At 37.7% G+C, this 15,182-nt stretch overlaps 1 protein-coding gene across 1 annotated transcript in view; it reads left to right on the forward strand.

Moving 5' to 3' along the window:
* The window catches only part of WDR49 (WD repeat domain 49), a gene marked incomplete at its 3' end in the record, with an annotated part of 203,853 nt that overhangs the window by 16,854 nt on the left and 171,817 nt on the right, over positions 1 to 15,182 (forward strand). Inside the window, exon 3 of the mRNA XM_055128340.1 lies at positions 14,266 to 14,703. Within this exon, the coding sequence (XP_054984315.1) occupies positions 14,266 to 14,703 (438 nt within the window). The remainder of the gene's footprint in view (positions 1 to 14,265; positions 14,704 to 15,182) is intronic.

Here is a 15,182-nt window from a genome sequence, read left to right on the forward strand (position 1 = left end):
GTAGACAATTTGCCTTTGGAAATAATCTGATAACTGAGTAAAGATATGTGTATATATTGGAGTAGCTTATTTTTAAAAACATACAACAAAACATATTAAAAATCATTGAACACTTTTATTATGGGTGGTCTAAATAAATGTATCCCTTGTGGAATTATATAGCTGTTACATATAATGGCAAAATCAATATATATATATATATATATAAAATGTATCTAATATACAAGAAACAGCTGTATGATATAGCCAGTACAAAAAGTAACACACAATGATAGATATATGTATCATAGTATAATATGGCAAATAATACATGACTTTATATTTATGTCTAGAAAAACTCTGAAAAACTGATGGCATATTGGAAAATTAATATTTTTGACTTTTCTATATTCTGTAATTGTTTACATTTTAGTTTGAGTTATACATTTGCAATACAACTATTGATAATGGTCTTAATGTGCACAGTTGTACCTCTCCACCACTGAAATGTCCAAAATCTTCAACCAACATCCAGTGTCACCTCAAGTCCACATCATTCCTCCTACCCACTGTCCTTTTTCTTGAGATCCTTAGTTTTATGATCCAAGGTCAAGGCATGACTATCATTTTATAACGTTCATTCCCTTGTGCTGTTTCTGTGTATACCATAAAGGAGTGAAATCATAGGGTATTTATTTTCTCCTTCTGACCACTTCACTTGGGACTGGAGCAATAGCACAGCCGTAGGGCGTTCGCTTTGCAAGCAGCCAACCTGGGTTTGATTTCTCCGCCCCTCTTGGAGAGTCCGGAAAGCTACCAAGAATATCTTGCCCGCATGGCAGAGCCTGACAAGCTACCCATGGTGTATTCGATATTCCCAAAACTGTCACTGTCACTGTCATCCCGTTGCTCATCGATTTGTTCAAGTGGGCACCAGTGACGTCTCTCATTGAGAGACTTATTGTTACTGTTTTTGGCATATGGAATACACCACGGGTAGCTTGCCAGGCTCTGCCGTATGGGCTCAATACTCTTGGTAGCTTGCTGGGCTCTCTGAAAGGACTGGTCAGCCGCATGAAAGGCGAACACCCAACTGCTGTACTATCGCTCCAGCCCCAAAGCAGTAACAAGTCTCAAAATGGAGATGTTACTGGTGTTTGCTCGACCAAATCGATGAGCAACGGGACGACAGTGACAGTTACCACTTCACTTAACGTGTGACCCTCAGTTGCATCCAAATTGCAGTGAACTGTAAGATTTAATATTTTTTTATGGTTGTATAACATTGCATGGTGTGTGTATATACTGCAACATCCTTAAGTATTATTTGCCATTGGACATTTGGGTTGTTTCTATATACTGACTCTTGTACTGGAATGAATTTGGCGCACATATATAATTTTCAATGAATTATTTTGCATTTTGTGGAACATTGTCAAGAAGTAAGTTCTCTGGGTCATATGGAAGATCTATTCTTATTTTTTTATTTTTATTTTTATTTATTTTTGCTTTTTTGGGTCACACCTGGCGATGCACAAGGGTTACTTCTGGCTCTGGACTCAGGATTTACCCCTGGAGGTGCTCAGGGGACCATATGGGATGCTGGGAATGGAACCAGGCTCGGCCACGTTCAAGGCAAATGCCCTACCCACTGTGCAACTGCTCCAGCCCCCTATTCTTGTTTTTCTGGGAAGTCTCCATGCTATTTTCGTTAGAGGTTAGATCAGAAGAAATCCTACCAACGGTTTATTAGAATTCCCTTTCCACCGCATCCTTTCCAACACTGATTGTTTCCAGTATTTTTAATTTTTGCTATTCTCACTGCTATGAGATAATAATTTCTATGTCTCATAATTTTATGCACTTCCCCCTGAAATGTGTTTCTATATTCACATGTTACTGGTTGAAATCTCATGATGTCCTCTTAAAATTTTTTTCTTTTGGAGGCAACATGACTTATGACACTGTTAATGATAGGGTTTTGTGTGTAAAACATTCTAATACCACACCCTTTGCCAGAGTGTCTGCTTCCTTCTACCAAATATTGCAGGTCCCTAAGGTCCATCCTGAGTCCCCACCCTTGGTAAACTCAGCTCCATAGAGCAGTTTTCAGATTTTCTTTTCTGTGGTATTATTAATTTCTTACTACTTTTTGCTTCTTTTTGTTTTGTTTTGTTTTGTTTTGGGGCCAAGCCTAGAGGTGCTCAGACCTCACTCCTGACTCTGCACTCAGAAATAACTACTGACAAGGATCAGTGAACTATATGGGGTGCCAGGGATTAAACCCGGTTCAGCCAACTGAGGGGCAAGCACCTTGCCTGCTGTATTATCACTCTATCCTTACTATGATTTTTTATACCCCACTTATGAGAGAACTTGTTCTACTCCTGACTGACTTTACTCAGCATAATACTTTCTAGTTCCATACAAGTAGCAGTGAATTGCATGATTTCTATTTTGCGTAGAGCTAAATAGCACTAAATATGATTTATTTCCAATTTAGCTATTATAAGTAGCACTTCAATGAGGCTTTCACTTTTAAAGCTATTGAAATAGTATTTCTCCTTTTCCTTTCCCCCTTTTCTCATTCTTTCTTCCCTCCTCTCTTTGTTTGCTCCTCCATCTTCTCCCTTTTCTTCTTTTTCTTGGTCTAAACAAAAATACTATATAGATTAACGCAGTCCAATAAAAATACTTATGTAAAGTTATAGACAAAATTCTTCTGATGTATATAGAGAGACCAAAGTTATATAATTTACATAGTTATATATTCTATAGACCAAATTCTTTTGAAATATGTTATATGTACATATACATATATACACATTGTATGTATGTAACCCCCCTGAATAGTTACCAAAACAATCCTAGAAAAAATATGAGAGGATTTTATTTTCCCAACTTCAAGTTATACTATTAATCCATAGTAATTAAGATAGTGCATACTTGGATAAATACAGGCTCTCACACCAAAAGAATATAATTAAAAGCCCAGAGAAGTTCTCAGGTAGATAGTAAGCTAATTTTTGATAAAGGAACTCAGATTATAAAGTGAAGCATAGAAGGTCTCTATAACAATTGGTGTTGGGATGTTGGGAAAACTGGTCAGTTACATGGAAAAACAATTAATCCATATCCATATTTCACACAAAGCACAAAATTGAATTAAAATATATTAAAGCACTTTATATCATCTTAACCCATAAATGATATAAAGGAAAACATAGGAAGAACATTTCATGATACTAAATCTTAAGGCATTTTCAATGATTCAATGCCAATGACCGTAGAAATAGTAGAAAACATAAATAAATGGCACTACATGAGACTAAGACTTTTCAATGAGAAAGGAATAATGACCAGAATTAAAAGACAGCTCACTGACTGGGAGGAAATATTTGCCTCCACTCATCTGAAAAAGTGTTAACATAAAGGATACATGAAGCACTTGTAAAACTAAACAAGAAAAATATCAGCTCCATCAAAATATGGGAGAGGAGTTGAATAGAAACTTCCCCAAAGAGAAGTAGAAATATGGCTAATAGGTATATGAATGTCCGACTGCTCTGCAAGTCAGCCTGGCCGGGGCAGGAAGCGACACTGCAGCTGCTGAGTGGAGGTTTCTCTGTGTCCCACTACACCATTCTGTCTGAATCTTGCAAAACAGCCGGCGATGTCCATCAGGAACCAAGCATAGAATTCCAGAGAGATCATGCGTAGAGAGAATTCCATACCTGGTGTGCTGAGCCAACCATCGTCTAAGGCGAGATGCTGAGCCGAGTTCGGGAGAGCATGAGAAGTTCAGGCATCATCAGTGCCATCTTGCCTCGATTCAACTATGGTGTGGTAATTATGGAAAATGAGTAGGGAGTGTCTTATGATGTACAGCCACGCAGTTTAGGAATATGTTCACTCATGTGTGAGGCTTGGCCCGAGTGTATGGAAAGTGGCCTGGAGCATGATGATGGTTGGGTTGTGGAGGTAGGCTGCTAGGGCTGGGTCCCTTGGGGTGGGTAGGGATCTTACCCCCCTTCTGGGATGTCCTGAGTGAAAACAGCCTGGCATGGAGTCTAGTGGCATGGTTATGGGGGCCCCGGTTGCAGTTCTATCAGACATAGAGCCACGGTGGCAGTGCGCGAAGTGGCTCATCCACTGTGGGGTGCTGTCAGCCAACCACCGGGTGACCTGGGACTCCGTGCAGGTGTTCGACCTGGCACAGACCCTCCTCGATAAGGTCCTGCTTTGCCAGCTGCTCAACAACCTCCAGGCGTACTCCATCAAGCTCAAGGAGATCAACCTGAGACTGCAGATGTCCCAGGTGCTGCCCAGAGATGCAGGCAGGTGCATTTGTCAGTGTGCAGATTGTTACAACATGCAGTTGACTAAAAGCTTACATTTGGTAGACTGGGAACACCTGTAAAGGTGATTAAACCTGCCCTCAAAGCCTCAGTACCTCTCAGAGAGCCTGGCAAGCTACTGAGAGTATCCTGCCTGCACGGCAGAGCCTGACAAGCAACCCGTGGTGTATTCAATATGCCAAAAACAGCAAAAATGACGGTCCTCATTCCCTGATCCTGAAAGAGCCCCCAGTATGACAGCGGGCTACACTAGCACATGACAGGGACGAATGGAGACCTGCTGGCACCTGCTTGAGCAAATCAATGAACAACAGAATGACAGTGTTACAGGTATATGAATAAAATGCTCTGCATCACTTATCAACAGGATAATGTAAATGAGAACAATAATGAGATACCACCTCATCCAAGTGAGACTTGCACATAGAAAAGAAAACAAAAACAATAAGTGTTGTTACAAATGTGGGGGAAAAAGGACCCCTCATACACTGGTAGGAATCTCAACTAGTTTTTTGGAAAGAAATATGGACACTTCTCAAAAAATTATGAATTGAACTGCCATATGAACTAGTAATTCCACTTTTGGGAACTTTTCTCAAAGGTTACAAAACTTTATTCAGAAAAAAATTGCAACTCATATATTATAGCAGCACTATTCACAGTACACAAAATCTTGGAAACAGCTCAAAGTTCAACAACAGAAGACTGAATTAAGAAAATATATACCTAATGCATGAGCTCCTATCATTATTAGTATTTTAAAAATGGTGATTAAATAGTTTTTCAAGGAAGGAAAGAAAAAAGGAGAAGGAAAGGAAGGAAGGAGGGAGGAAGAAAGAAAGGGAGAGAGGGAGGAAGGAAGGGAGGGGGGAGGGAGAAGGAAGGAAGGAAGGAAGGAAGGAAGGAAGGAAGGAAGGAAGGAAGGAAGGAAGGAAGGAAGGAGAGAAAGAAGGAAGGAATGAAGGAAAGAAAGAAGGAAGGAATGAAGGAAGGAAGAAGAAGGAAGGAAGGAGGGAAAAAAGGAAGGAAAGAAGGAAGAAGGAAGGAAGGACGGAAGGAAGGAAGGAAGGAAGGAGGGAAAGAAGGAAGGAAAGAAGGAAGAAGGAAGGAAGGACGGAAGGAAGGAAGGAAGGAAGGAAGGAAGGAAGGAAGGAAGGAAGGAAGGAAGGAAGGAAGGAAGGAAGGTAGGAAGAAAGGAAGGAGAGAAGGAAGGAAGGAAGGAGAGAAAGAAGGAAGGAAAGAAGGAAGGAAGGAAGAAGAAGGAAGGAAGGAGGGAAAGAAGGAAGGAAAGAAGGAAGAAGGAAGGAAGGAAGGAAGGAAGGAAGGAAGGAAGGAAGGAAGGAAGGAAGGAAGGAAGGAAGGAAGGAAGGATGGATATAAGTTTCTATCTTTGGAAAATTTTTCTTGTTCCATTGACTTTTATATTAAAAAGAGAAATTAGTAAGCACTAGACCACATGATTTTTCTTAATTTAAAGAAAAGATTGTTACAGTTCTTTTAAAGGAATAGTTTTTTAATAGTTTTTGAGAGTCTCTTGCCTGAGCACCTGGCTGCCTTTGTCAGGGCCCCTCGGAGGGGGTGGGCTCCAGATTCCCTCCCTGCCCCGAGAAGCACTCCCAAGGCCAAAGACCTCCGGAGCCTAGCCACAGCCATGCTCAAGGCCCCTCTAGGATCAGGATTGGGCCTCTTCCGCCCAGATTTCCCATTTTCCAGTAGCTAGGCGGTCACACCCTGGGACTGCCCCCGGCGCAGTAATCCCACATCCAGAGACTTAAAACCAAGGTCCCAGAAGCTTGAATATCTTATAGTCTAATTCTCCCTCTTCGAGAACCTGGCTAGCTACCGAGAGCTTCCTCCCCACATGGGAGAGCCTTGCAAACTCCTCATGGTGTATTCATATGCTAGAACCAGTAACAATGCTGGGTCTCATTCCCCTGTCCCTGAAAGAGGCTCCAATGCGGCATCGGTGGGAAGGATGAGTAAAGAGAGGCTTCTAAGATCTCAGGGCTAGGACGAATGGAGACATTACTGAGACTGCTCGAGAAATTTGACGATCAACGGGATGATGATGATGATGATGATGATGATGAGTTTTTTAAATTTTCACTGTTTTTAGTGCTGTTTTAAAACATTACAATGAAATCAAATTCTTAGAAAGCTTAGAGATTTAGAGAATTTTTGAGTTTATGATACATGAATAAACATTTAGCCAGTAAGCAATTTCTTACTGAGCTATATAGTCTAGTTGATCTGTTAAGAGGTAACAGCGGTATTGAAGTCTCCAACTATTATTGTGTTACTATCAATATCTTTCTTCAAGTCTATTAGTAGTTGTTTTAACTATATTGCTGGTCTCTCATTAGGTGCATATATAGTTTGAAGTGTGAGTTCTTTCTGATGTACATATCCATTGATGATTATGAAATGATTCCTAATCACTGTTTCTTATAACCATTTTTGTAGGATAACATTGGTTTGCCCTTCATCTCTGGCCGCTGGGAGTTTGTGGTTGTTGACTGGTCCTCAACCTGTCAATTACCTTTATGTCCTGATCAGACTCTGACTTTTAAATATTGTCTTTCTCTTCACCTTAATGCCCTTTGCATGGCAAGTCATTTCAGAGCAATTGCTTTTTATATGGATATAAAAAGACAAGCCTGTGGTTTAGGAGTTTTGTAGTTGTGGGCAGAGAGACAACGATTAGGAGTGCCTTGTCATGTAAGATGCAGCCACACATCTACAGGCAGAAAACACTCTGTAGAACTATCAATGTATATTAGTTATCCAGGACACCTCATAGTGCTCCCTGTCAAGATTAGATCTACCATATAAAGCTACAAGAAAGGGGATGGCGCAGAGATGTGGTCCCAGTGAGAAAGTGCATGTGTTACATGCTTAAGACCTTGGTTCAGTTCTGTCACTAGTTGAGTTGGAGCCTCATCCTTATCTTAAACCCATGCCATTATATGTTCCCTAGTCACTGCCCACATCTACAGGACCACAGAAGCCTGGTTTGGCTGGTCACTAGGCACCTTCAATCCTTGGTTACGCATGAGTCCTGTGGAACTTGGTAAACAGCCAAAGTGCAGCTGTAATTGCACAGCTCTTGAATAACAACTTTTGGTCTCTCATCCAAGGTCCTATGGAGAACCCACCATAATATGGAGAAGTAGGAACTTACAGGTGTCTATGGTCAATAAAATAGCCTGGATAAAGACTCAAAGATACAGTCCTAATGGTGCTCAGTGAGACAACATGAATGAAACAGCAACAAAGACAGAGTTACACAGAAAGTTTAAGAAAATTCTAAACAGATACCATAGATCTACTACAAAGTACTAAAAAAATCTAAGCAACAGAAATCCAATGATTCACCCATCAATGGGATGAGGAGATAAACAGACACTTTGCCAAAGAAGACATATGTATAGGCGTTATGAAAACTTCCTCATCATCACTCATCATTAGGGACATATAAATAAAAACAACAATGAGATAACTTACACCTATGAGAATGGCACATACCCAAAAGTCTGGAAACAGTGGTGGCAGGTTTGTGATAAGAAAGGAACCCTCATTACTTCTGGTGGGAGTATTATCTAGTTCAGCCTTTATGAAAGAGATGTAGATATCTAAAAAAGTAGGATTGGATTTACATATAATCTAGCAATACAACTCTTAGCAATTATCCCTCAAACACAAAATGTTCATTTTGAAAAGATATATGCATACCTATGTTCATTGTCATACTTAATAAAAGGCTAAGATATGAAAACACTCCAAATGCCCAACTATGAATGAATGGATTAAGACATATCGGGCACAAAGGAAAAAATTATGCAATTTTCAGCAACATAAATGAAACTAGTGGATATTATGCTGAGGAAGTCAAAACAAAAGGGATATATTCAGATTACTGTCTCTTGTATGAGGGACTTAAAGACACATAGCAAGATAGCAACAAAAACCAAAGGTAACATAATGGGAAAATTGATCCACATTATTGAGTGTGGGGACTTTGGAGAGAGAGGTCGTAAGGTCCTTGGGAGAAGGAGGGGGTTCACTGGTGATATGTGTGATTTTGGAATTATGTGCATGAGACACCAATGTTAATGGCATTGTAAGCCACATATTCTCAACAAAAATATATAAATAAAATCTGTTTCTGATCTTTAAAAAATCACATATCTAAATAATATAGTATTTGAGGAAATAATAGTTGCAACTTCCCCAGGCTGAGCTTTCTGAATTAGACATCAGAAACTTAAAAAGTGTCAAACAAAATGAATCAAAGCAGATACAAGGACACAGTATAATTGAAATAGCAAAAAAATATATGTAAGACTATTTTAAAAATAGCAGGAAAAAGGATGGATCAGGTATGTGGGCCAGTGATACAGTGCATGTGTTGCATGCTTAAGATCTTGGTTCAATCCCTATGTCATGAAACAAAAAATTATATTTAAATAATATTTATAATAATAAAATAATATAAAATAAAATTATATTTAAATGATAGAATAAAATAATAATATTTTAAATAATTTAAAAAATTTAATATATTAATAAATAATATAAAAAGTCTTATAGTGTAAGACTATAAGCTTAAGACTATAAGGAAATTTTCCAAAGGAACTGCCACAAACTGGAAGGGAGAATCATTATGCATACAAAGTGTTGAATGGCAATGACTCCCAACCAAGAATACACAGACAACTCATTATCACTCATATTTGAAAAAGGTGTAACTATTTCAGAAGACACACAAGTTAAAAGAACTTATCATTATTCAGTTAGCTCTTTGAAAAATAGTTAAGGAACATCAACTAAAAGGGAATTAAGTTAAACTTGAAAGTACTAAGGGAGTTAAAAAATATAAAACGTGGGACAGAGGGAAAATAATAATGGAGATACTTTATTTACAAGTTGAACTCTGCTAAGTTTACAAAATTTTAAATTTCAGATGTTGTATTTATTAGTTCTAAAGTCAATATTTGCTTTTTAAAAAAAGGTATCATTTTTCTATTTACATCATATGTACTCTATTTTTAGCATATTTTTCATTATAACTGTAGCTATAATAAATGTTTGGTATTTTTTGTTCAATTTAATATCGGATCAAATAAGTATTAGTCATTATTAATTTTTTTTATTTTGAGAATGTGTCATATTGTCCTAATTCATTTTCTGCTGAATGATTTTATATTTTATCCTAGATATTTTATGTATTATTTTGTCTCTGGAGTCAGTCTCCTTTGTATATAAGAACTATAGAGTATATAGTTAGATTTTTTTCCACTGTCACATTTTATAGTAAAAACTTATATGACATTATGCTTAATATTTTAAATATATTTTAATATTTTAAATATATATTTAATATTGTTTTATTTTATTTTGTGAGGTCCACAGTGTTACTTTTTCTTTATGTTTTAAATTATATTTTTATTTTTATTTTATAAAAATAGTTCACAATATTTTGATTACATTTAATATTCAAACACCAGTCCCACCACCATTACACCTTCCCACCACTATATTCTGGGTGTTTCCATCCTGAACCCAAATCCCTATCCCAAATCAAAACTGAAATAATATATATTTCCCTCTAAGGTTGGTTGCCTCCTACTTTGAATCCTATCAAAGTACTCTTGGAGTACTTTGGAGTACGGTACTCTTGGAGTATGGGTAGGGTGTGTCTTATGGATGAGTCTCAGAGAGCAGGTGAAGAGCAGCAGTGAGCCGGGTGGTGGTTGAGTTCTGGAGGTTTTTGACTGCTGGGGCTGGGTCTCTTAGGGCTGGGAGGGGTCTCATCTGCCCCCTTCTGGGGCACCTGGAGTGAAACATCTGGTGCATTGTCTGGGAGCATGGAGTGTTACTTTTTCTGAATAGTTGTTACTTTTAGTCTTGCTTCTCCTCCTCCTCCTTCTCCTCCTCCTCTTCGTCCTCCTCTTCGTCCTCCTCCTCCGCCTCCTCCTCCCCCCCTCCTCCCTTCTTCCATTCTTCTTTCTGCTTCTTCTGGAGGTGGGGCATGCCATCACTCCTTGAAGTACTCAGGGAAATATATGCAGAGCCTGAGATTTAACCAAGGTCAGTTTCATGAAAGTCAGGTGTATTACCCACTGTACTATCTCTCCAGCCTAGACTTCCTTCTCTTTTGCAATCTGATAAGCATCTTCTGGGGGTCATCTATGTTATTAATCTGAAAGAAATGACTTTTTGTCCACTAATAATACCAAAGTATAGGCTACTATAATATATGGAATTTGAAATCTGAATAACAATTTATTTTATGAAAATTATAATAATAAGACATATGATGGACTGGAGTGATAGCACAGCGAGTAGGGTGTTTGCCTTGCATGTGGCTGACCTGGGTTTGATTCCTCCGTCCCTCTCAAAGAGTCTGGCAAGCTACCGAGAGTATCCCGCCTGCACTGCAGAGCCTGGCAAGCTACCCGTGGCGCATTTGATATGCCAAAAACAGCAACAAGTCTCACAATGGAGACGTTACTGGTATCCACTCAAGCAAATCGATGAGCAATGGAATGACAGTGATACAGTGAAGACATATGATTAGAAGCATCAGTATGAAGAATGACCTATGTAAAAATTCACTGAGTTGTTTCCTAAAAATTATGCTATATTTTCTGTTTGTGTGATATATTTCAATTAAATTACAAGAAGAAATAAATAATTATGATGCTTAAATACTGACAGAACTATCAGGTGTACCATAAATTTATTTTTAATTTCAAATTTTATAAGTTGGGAATATTCTTCAAATACTTTCCCAGTTTATGTGCATAATCAGTGTGCATAAATTATAGTTAATTATGTAGCTTCACTTGTATCACTTGTCTTCCCGTTGATCTTTGACTTACTCGAGCGGGTGCCAGCAACGTCTCATTTGTCCCTGTCGTGTGCTAGTGTAGCCCAATGATATCTGCTTGCTGCAGGAACAGGAAGAGCCTCAAACTGCTCATTCAGGGTTTTAACGAAGAAGTCTGACCTTCTCGTTGGTGGGCGGCCATGTGGTCTTTTGACGTCCCGTGTAATCCAGTTGGTAACAGCTCTAGTCCAGCGGTTGTCTCTGAATCGCATTACATGACCGGCCCATCTGATTTTTGATGTCTTGGCAAATGAGACAGTGTCCCTGATTCTTGATTGTCAATGGAGGTCGGAACTCCCGGATTCCTTTTCTCACTTGAGTGAGACTAATACTCCTAGCATAGCTCTTTCAATTCCTCTTTGGGATACCTGAATAGTGTTCTCATCCTGTTTGCGTAGGGCCCAGGTCTCTCTGGACCAATTATGTAGCTTGGGAAGTAAATTTTATTTAAAATCTGTTCAAAATTTCAAATACTAGAAAAATAGATTATTTTGCCTTTGTTTTATATAGAATTAATTTCAAGAATATGGGAAATATTTTATTATCATTTAAAATAATTTTCTTACTGGAAATATAGATTAATGAGGGTGACTATGTATTGTTTAAAAGAAATATCAATACTGATTTAGCTTTTCAAGGCAATTTTTAGTTTTGGCTCAGATAAAGTGTTTTTAGTATATATTTATTTTTCTAAATGTAAAATGTTTCACTAAAAGTTTCCACTTAAAGATAAGAATGATAGACTTCTGAGCATTTCAAAAATTAAATCCAAATTATTATTTTTTAAGAAGCTAATTTAATTAATTTAAATATAAATTTATCTCTTCTTTTATTTTTTATTTTTTTGCTTTTGGGTGACTCCCGGCGATGCACAGGGGTTACTCCTTGCTCTACACTCAGGAATCACTCCTGGCAGTGCTCAGGGGACCATGTGGGATGCTGAGAATCAAACTGGGGTCAGCTGCATGCAAGGCAAACGCCCTACCCGCTATGCTATCGCTCCAGCCCAATTGATCTCTTTTAAACATTTGACTATTAGAATTTTTAATTCCTTTAAATTAATTAATATACTCATATTAATTATTTTATTTAATCTTTTTATTAATACATTACTTTATTTTTTATTAGTGAATCACCGTGATATAAAGTTAGACTTACAAATTTTCATGCTTGTGTTTCAGTCATGCAATGATTGAGTATCCATCCCTTCACCAGTGCCCATTTTCCACCACCAATGGTCCCAACATTCCTCCCACCACCCCACCCTACCCCCTTTACCCCACCCCGCCTCTGTGGCAGGGCATTCCCTTTTGCTCTCTCTCTCTCTCTTTTTGGGTATTCTGATTTGCTACAAAGGTATTCAATAGGCATCATATTCAGTATATAATCTATTTTCAGCCCGTATCTCCCATCCCTAGTGGGTCCACCTAGCACCCTTTGCTTGGTGATCCCTTCTCTATCAGAGCTGCTTCTTCACCTAGCATGTGAGGCCAGCTGCCAAGCAATTCATTACTTTTTAAAGAAGCTTTAGGTTCTGGAAAAATTTAAGGGCCAAGCATAGAAATTATCTATGTAGTCCCTGATTCTACACATGCCTATTATTAATATCAACAATAGAGAACATTTGTTACAATTGATGACTTCACATTTTCACATAATAATTGCCCAAACCCCATGGTTTACATGGGGCACACTCTTGTATGTTTTAGGGGTTGAACAAATGTATAATGAACTTTATTCATCCTGATGGTTTCACATGTAATAGTTTCACTGCTCTAAATGTTTTCTATGCTGTGTACAGTTATTTCTTTTTATTTCCCTTAGTTCTTGGGAACTTTTGGTCTTTGTGCTTTATTGTTTTGCTTTTTTCCAGGATGTTACACAGTTGGAATCAGAAAATATGTTTTCATATTGATTCCATATATGCATTTGAGTTCTTCTACGTCTTTTTGTGACATTTAATTTAGCAATGAACAACTTATTATCTAAATGTAAAGGTTATACATTTACCTTCTGATGGATATCACATTTGCTTCTAAGTATCAGAAAATATGAACAGAGAGATGCTATAAATATCCCTGCACAATCTCTTATAAAGAGTTAATTATTCAGATTATTTGGGTAAATAGCAAGGAATGTGCACATAATTCCAATTATGTATGGAATTATGTATGGCATATGTTGACTAGTGAAAAGTGAAAGTCAACTGTACTTCAAATAAATAATACAGTTTAACATTCAAAAGCTGTCTTATTCACTGAGTCATAATGAGAAAACCAACTTTATTCTACCATTTTAGGACAAGAGTCACAACAGACAAAAGATCTGGGAGGAGCATGTTTTAAGTTTAGTCCAGTTTCCACCAGCCATTATAGAAACTACAAGCAAACAACTTTATTACTGAGTCTTAATCTCACCACCTATAAGGAGAGTTTATAATATAAGTAGCAAAAAACGGATTGATTATAAGTTCAACTGATATATTCAATAGATACAGAAAAATTCGACAAAATTTTAACATCCATTAATTATAAAAATTCTTAACTAAGAGTAGAGAAAAAAGTTCTTCTTCACTTGAAAAAGAATAAAGGGAGAGTGTAAAGCTTACTTAGATGATAAAAAAACTAAAACTCTCACAAATGTATTTTTCAAATTAAGAAATAATATATTGCTAGGATTGTCTTTTGTTTGGAGACTCAGGAAAAATAGGGGCCCTGGCTGCTTCTAACTCCTCATCACTCTGACCTAGGGTCACATCAAATTGCTGATTTTTACTTCCAGTTATAAGGACATTTGTAACTGATAATATCGGCCCCTAGCCCTGCTGGTTACTTCCCACCCCTCTCCCCAACCCAAATTAGTTAAATACAATACTGTTATAAGGTGGAGGATTTTTTTCTTGGGTTTTGTAAGAATTATAGATTAGATTCTCCTTTTGTAGAAAAAGGTTCTTATGATACTTTCAAAAATATCATAAGAACTCCTCTGGTTCTTATGATACTTTCACCTTCATATTATTTTTGTTTTCTTTCTTAGCTTCCAGAACACGGGAACAGTATTTCTATGTCCCGAGAACAGTTTGTACAGAAGATGACTGAGATTATTGATTGGGGCACAAAGGAAGAATATGGAGAGCTCTTTGATAGAGTGGATGTGATCCAAGATGGCTTTATTAGTTGGGACAAACTGACTTCATTTATGCTGCTAACACTTGAGAACGATGAACAAACAAAGACAGCAATTGCTCCTCGATGGAAAGATATTGAGTTCCTCCCAGTGAAACATAAAGACACAATCCAAAAAGTAATTTTCCTAAAAAGTTCAAGCCGTTATCTGACCATCAGTAAGGAGGGCCTGTTAGGAATCTGGGGAGATAATTTAATGTTGCAAGAAACACGTTCCATCACCTCAGATGTCACAAAACTTAATCACTTGTGGGTGACCAGTCTTATTTCTTTGGAAAATGTCAATAAGGTATGAAGGCTTAATGAATACATTTACTGCTTGTAAAAGGGCAAACTGGTTGAATACGACTCCTGATAAATATCAAGTATAATGACAGATGTTGTGTTACTCTTCTGTATCTCTCATATGATCTGGAGTTGTTGCAAGCTTGGATAATCAAGTTGCCAAGTGATCTACTTGATTTCTCAAGCTATTCTCTTCGATGCTTATAAATGACATTACTAATAATGTTTCAGATTTTGGTCTGTGTCCAAGTACAGTCATATTATATTACCTAACAAAGAAGACTTGTGTCCAAATATGGTCATGTTATATTATTTAGCAAATAAAGACTTTTATTAACGCTGTAGTTTACAACAGGATTACTGACCTATATGCATAACTGAGGACTGGAGTGATAGCATAGTGGGTAGGGCATTTACCTTGCACCCGACCTGGGTTCTGGGTTTGATTCCTCCATCCCTCTTGGAGAGCCTGGCAAGCTACTG

This window comes from Sorex araneus, chromosome 2, assembly GCF_027595985.1.
Source record: "Sorex araneus isolate mSorAra2 chromosome 2, mSorAra2.pri, whole genome shotgun sequence".
Classification (NCBI taxonomy): Eukaryota; Metazoa; Chordata; class Mammalia; order Eulipotyphla; family Soricidae; genus Sorex; species Sorex araneus.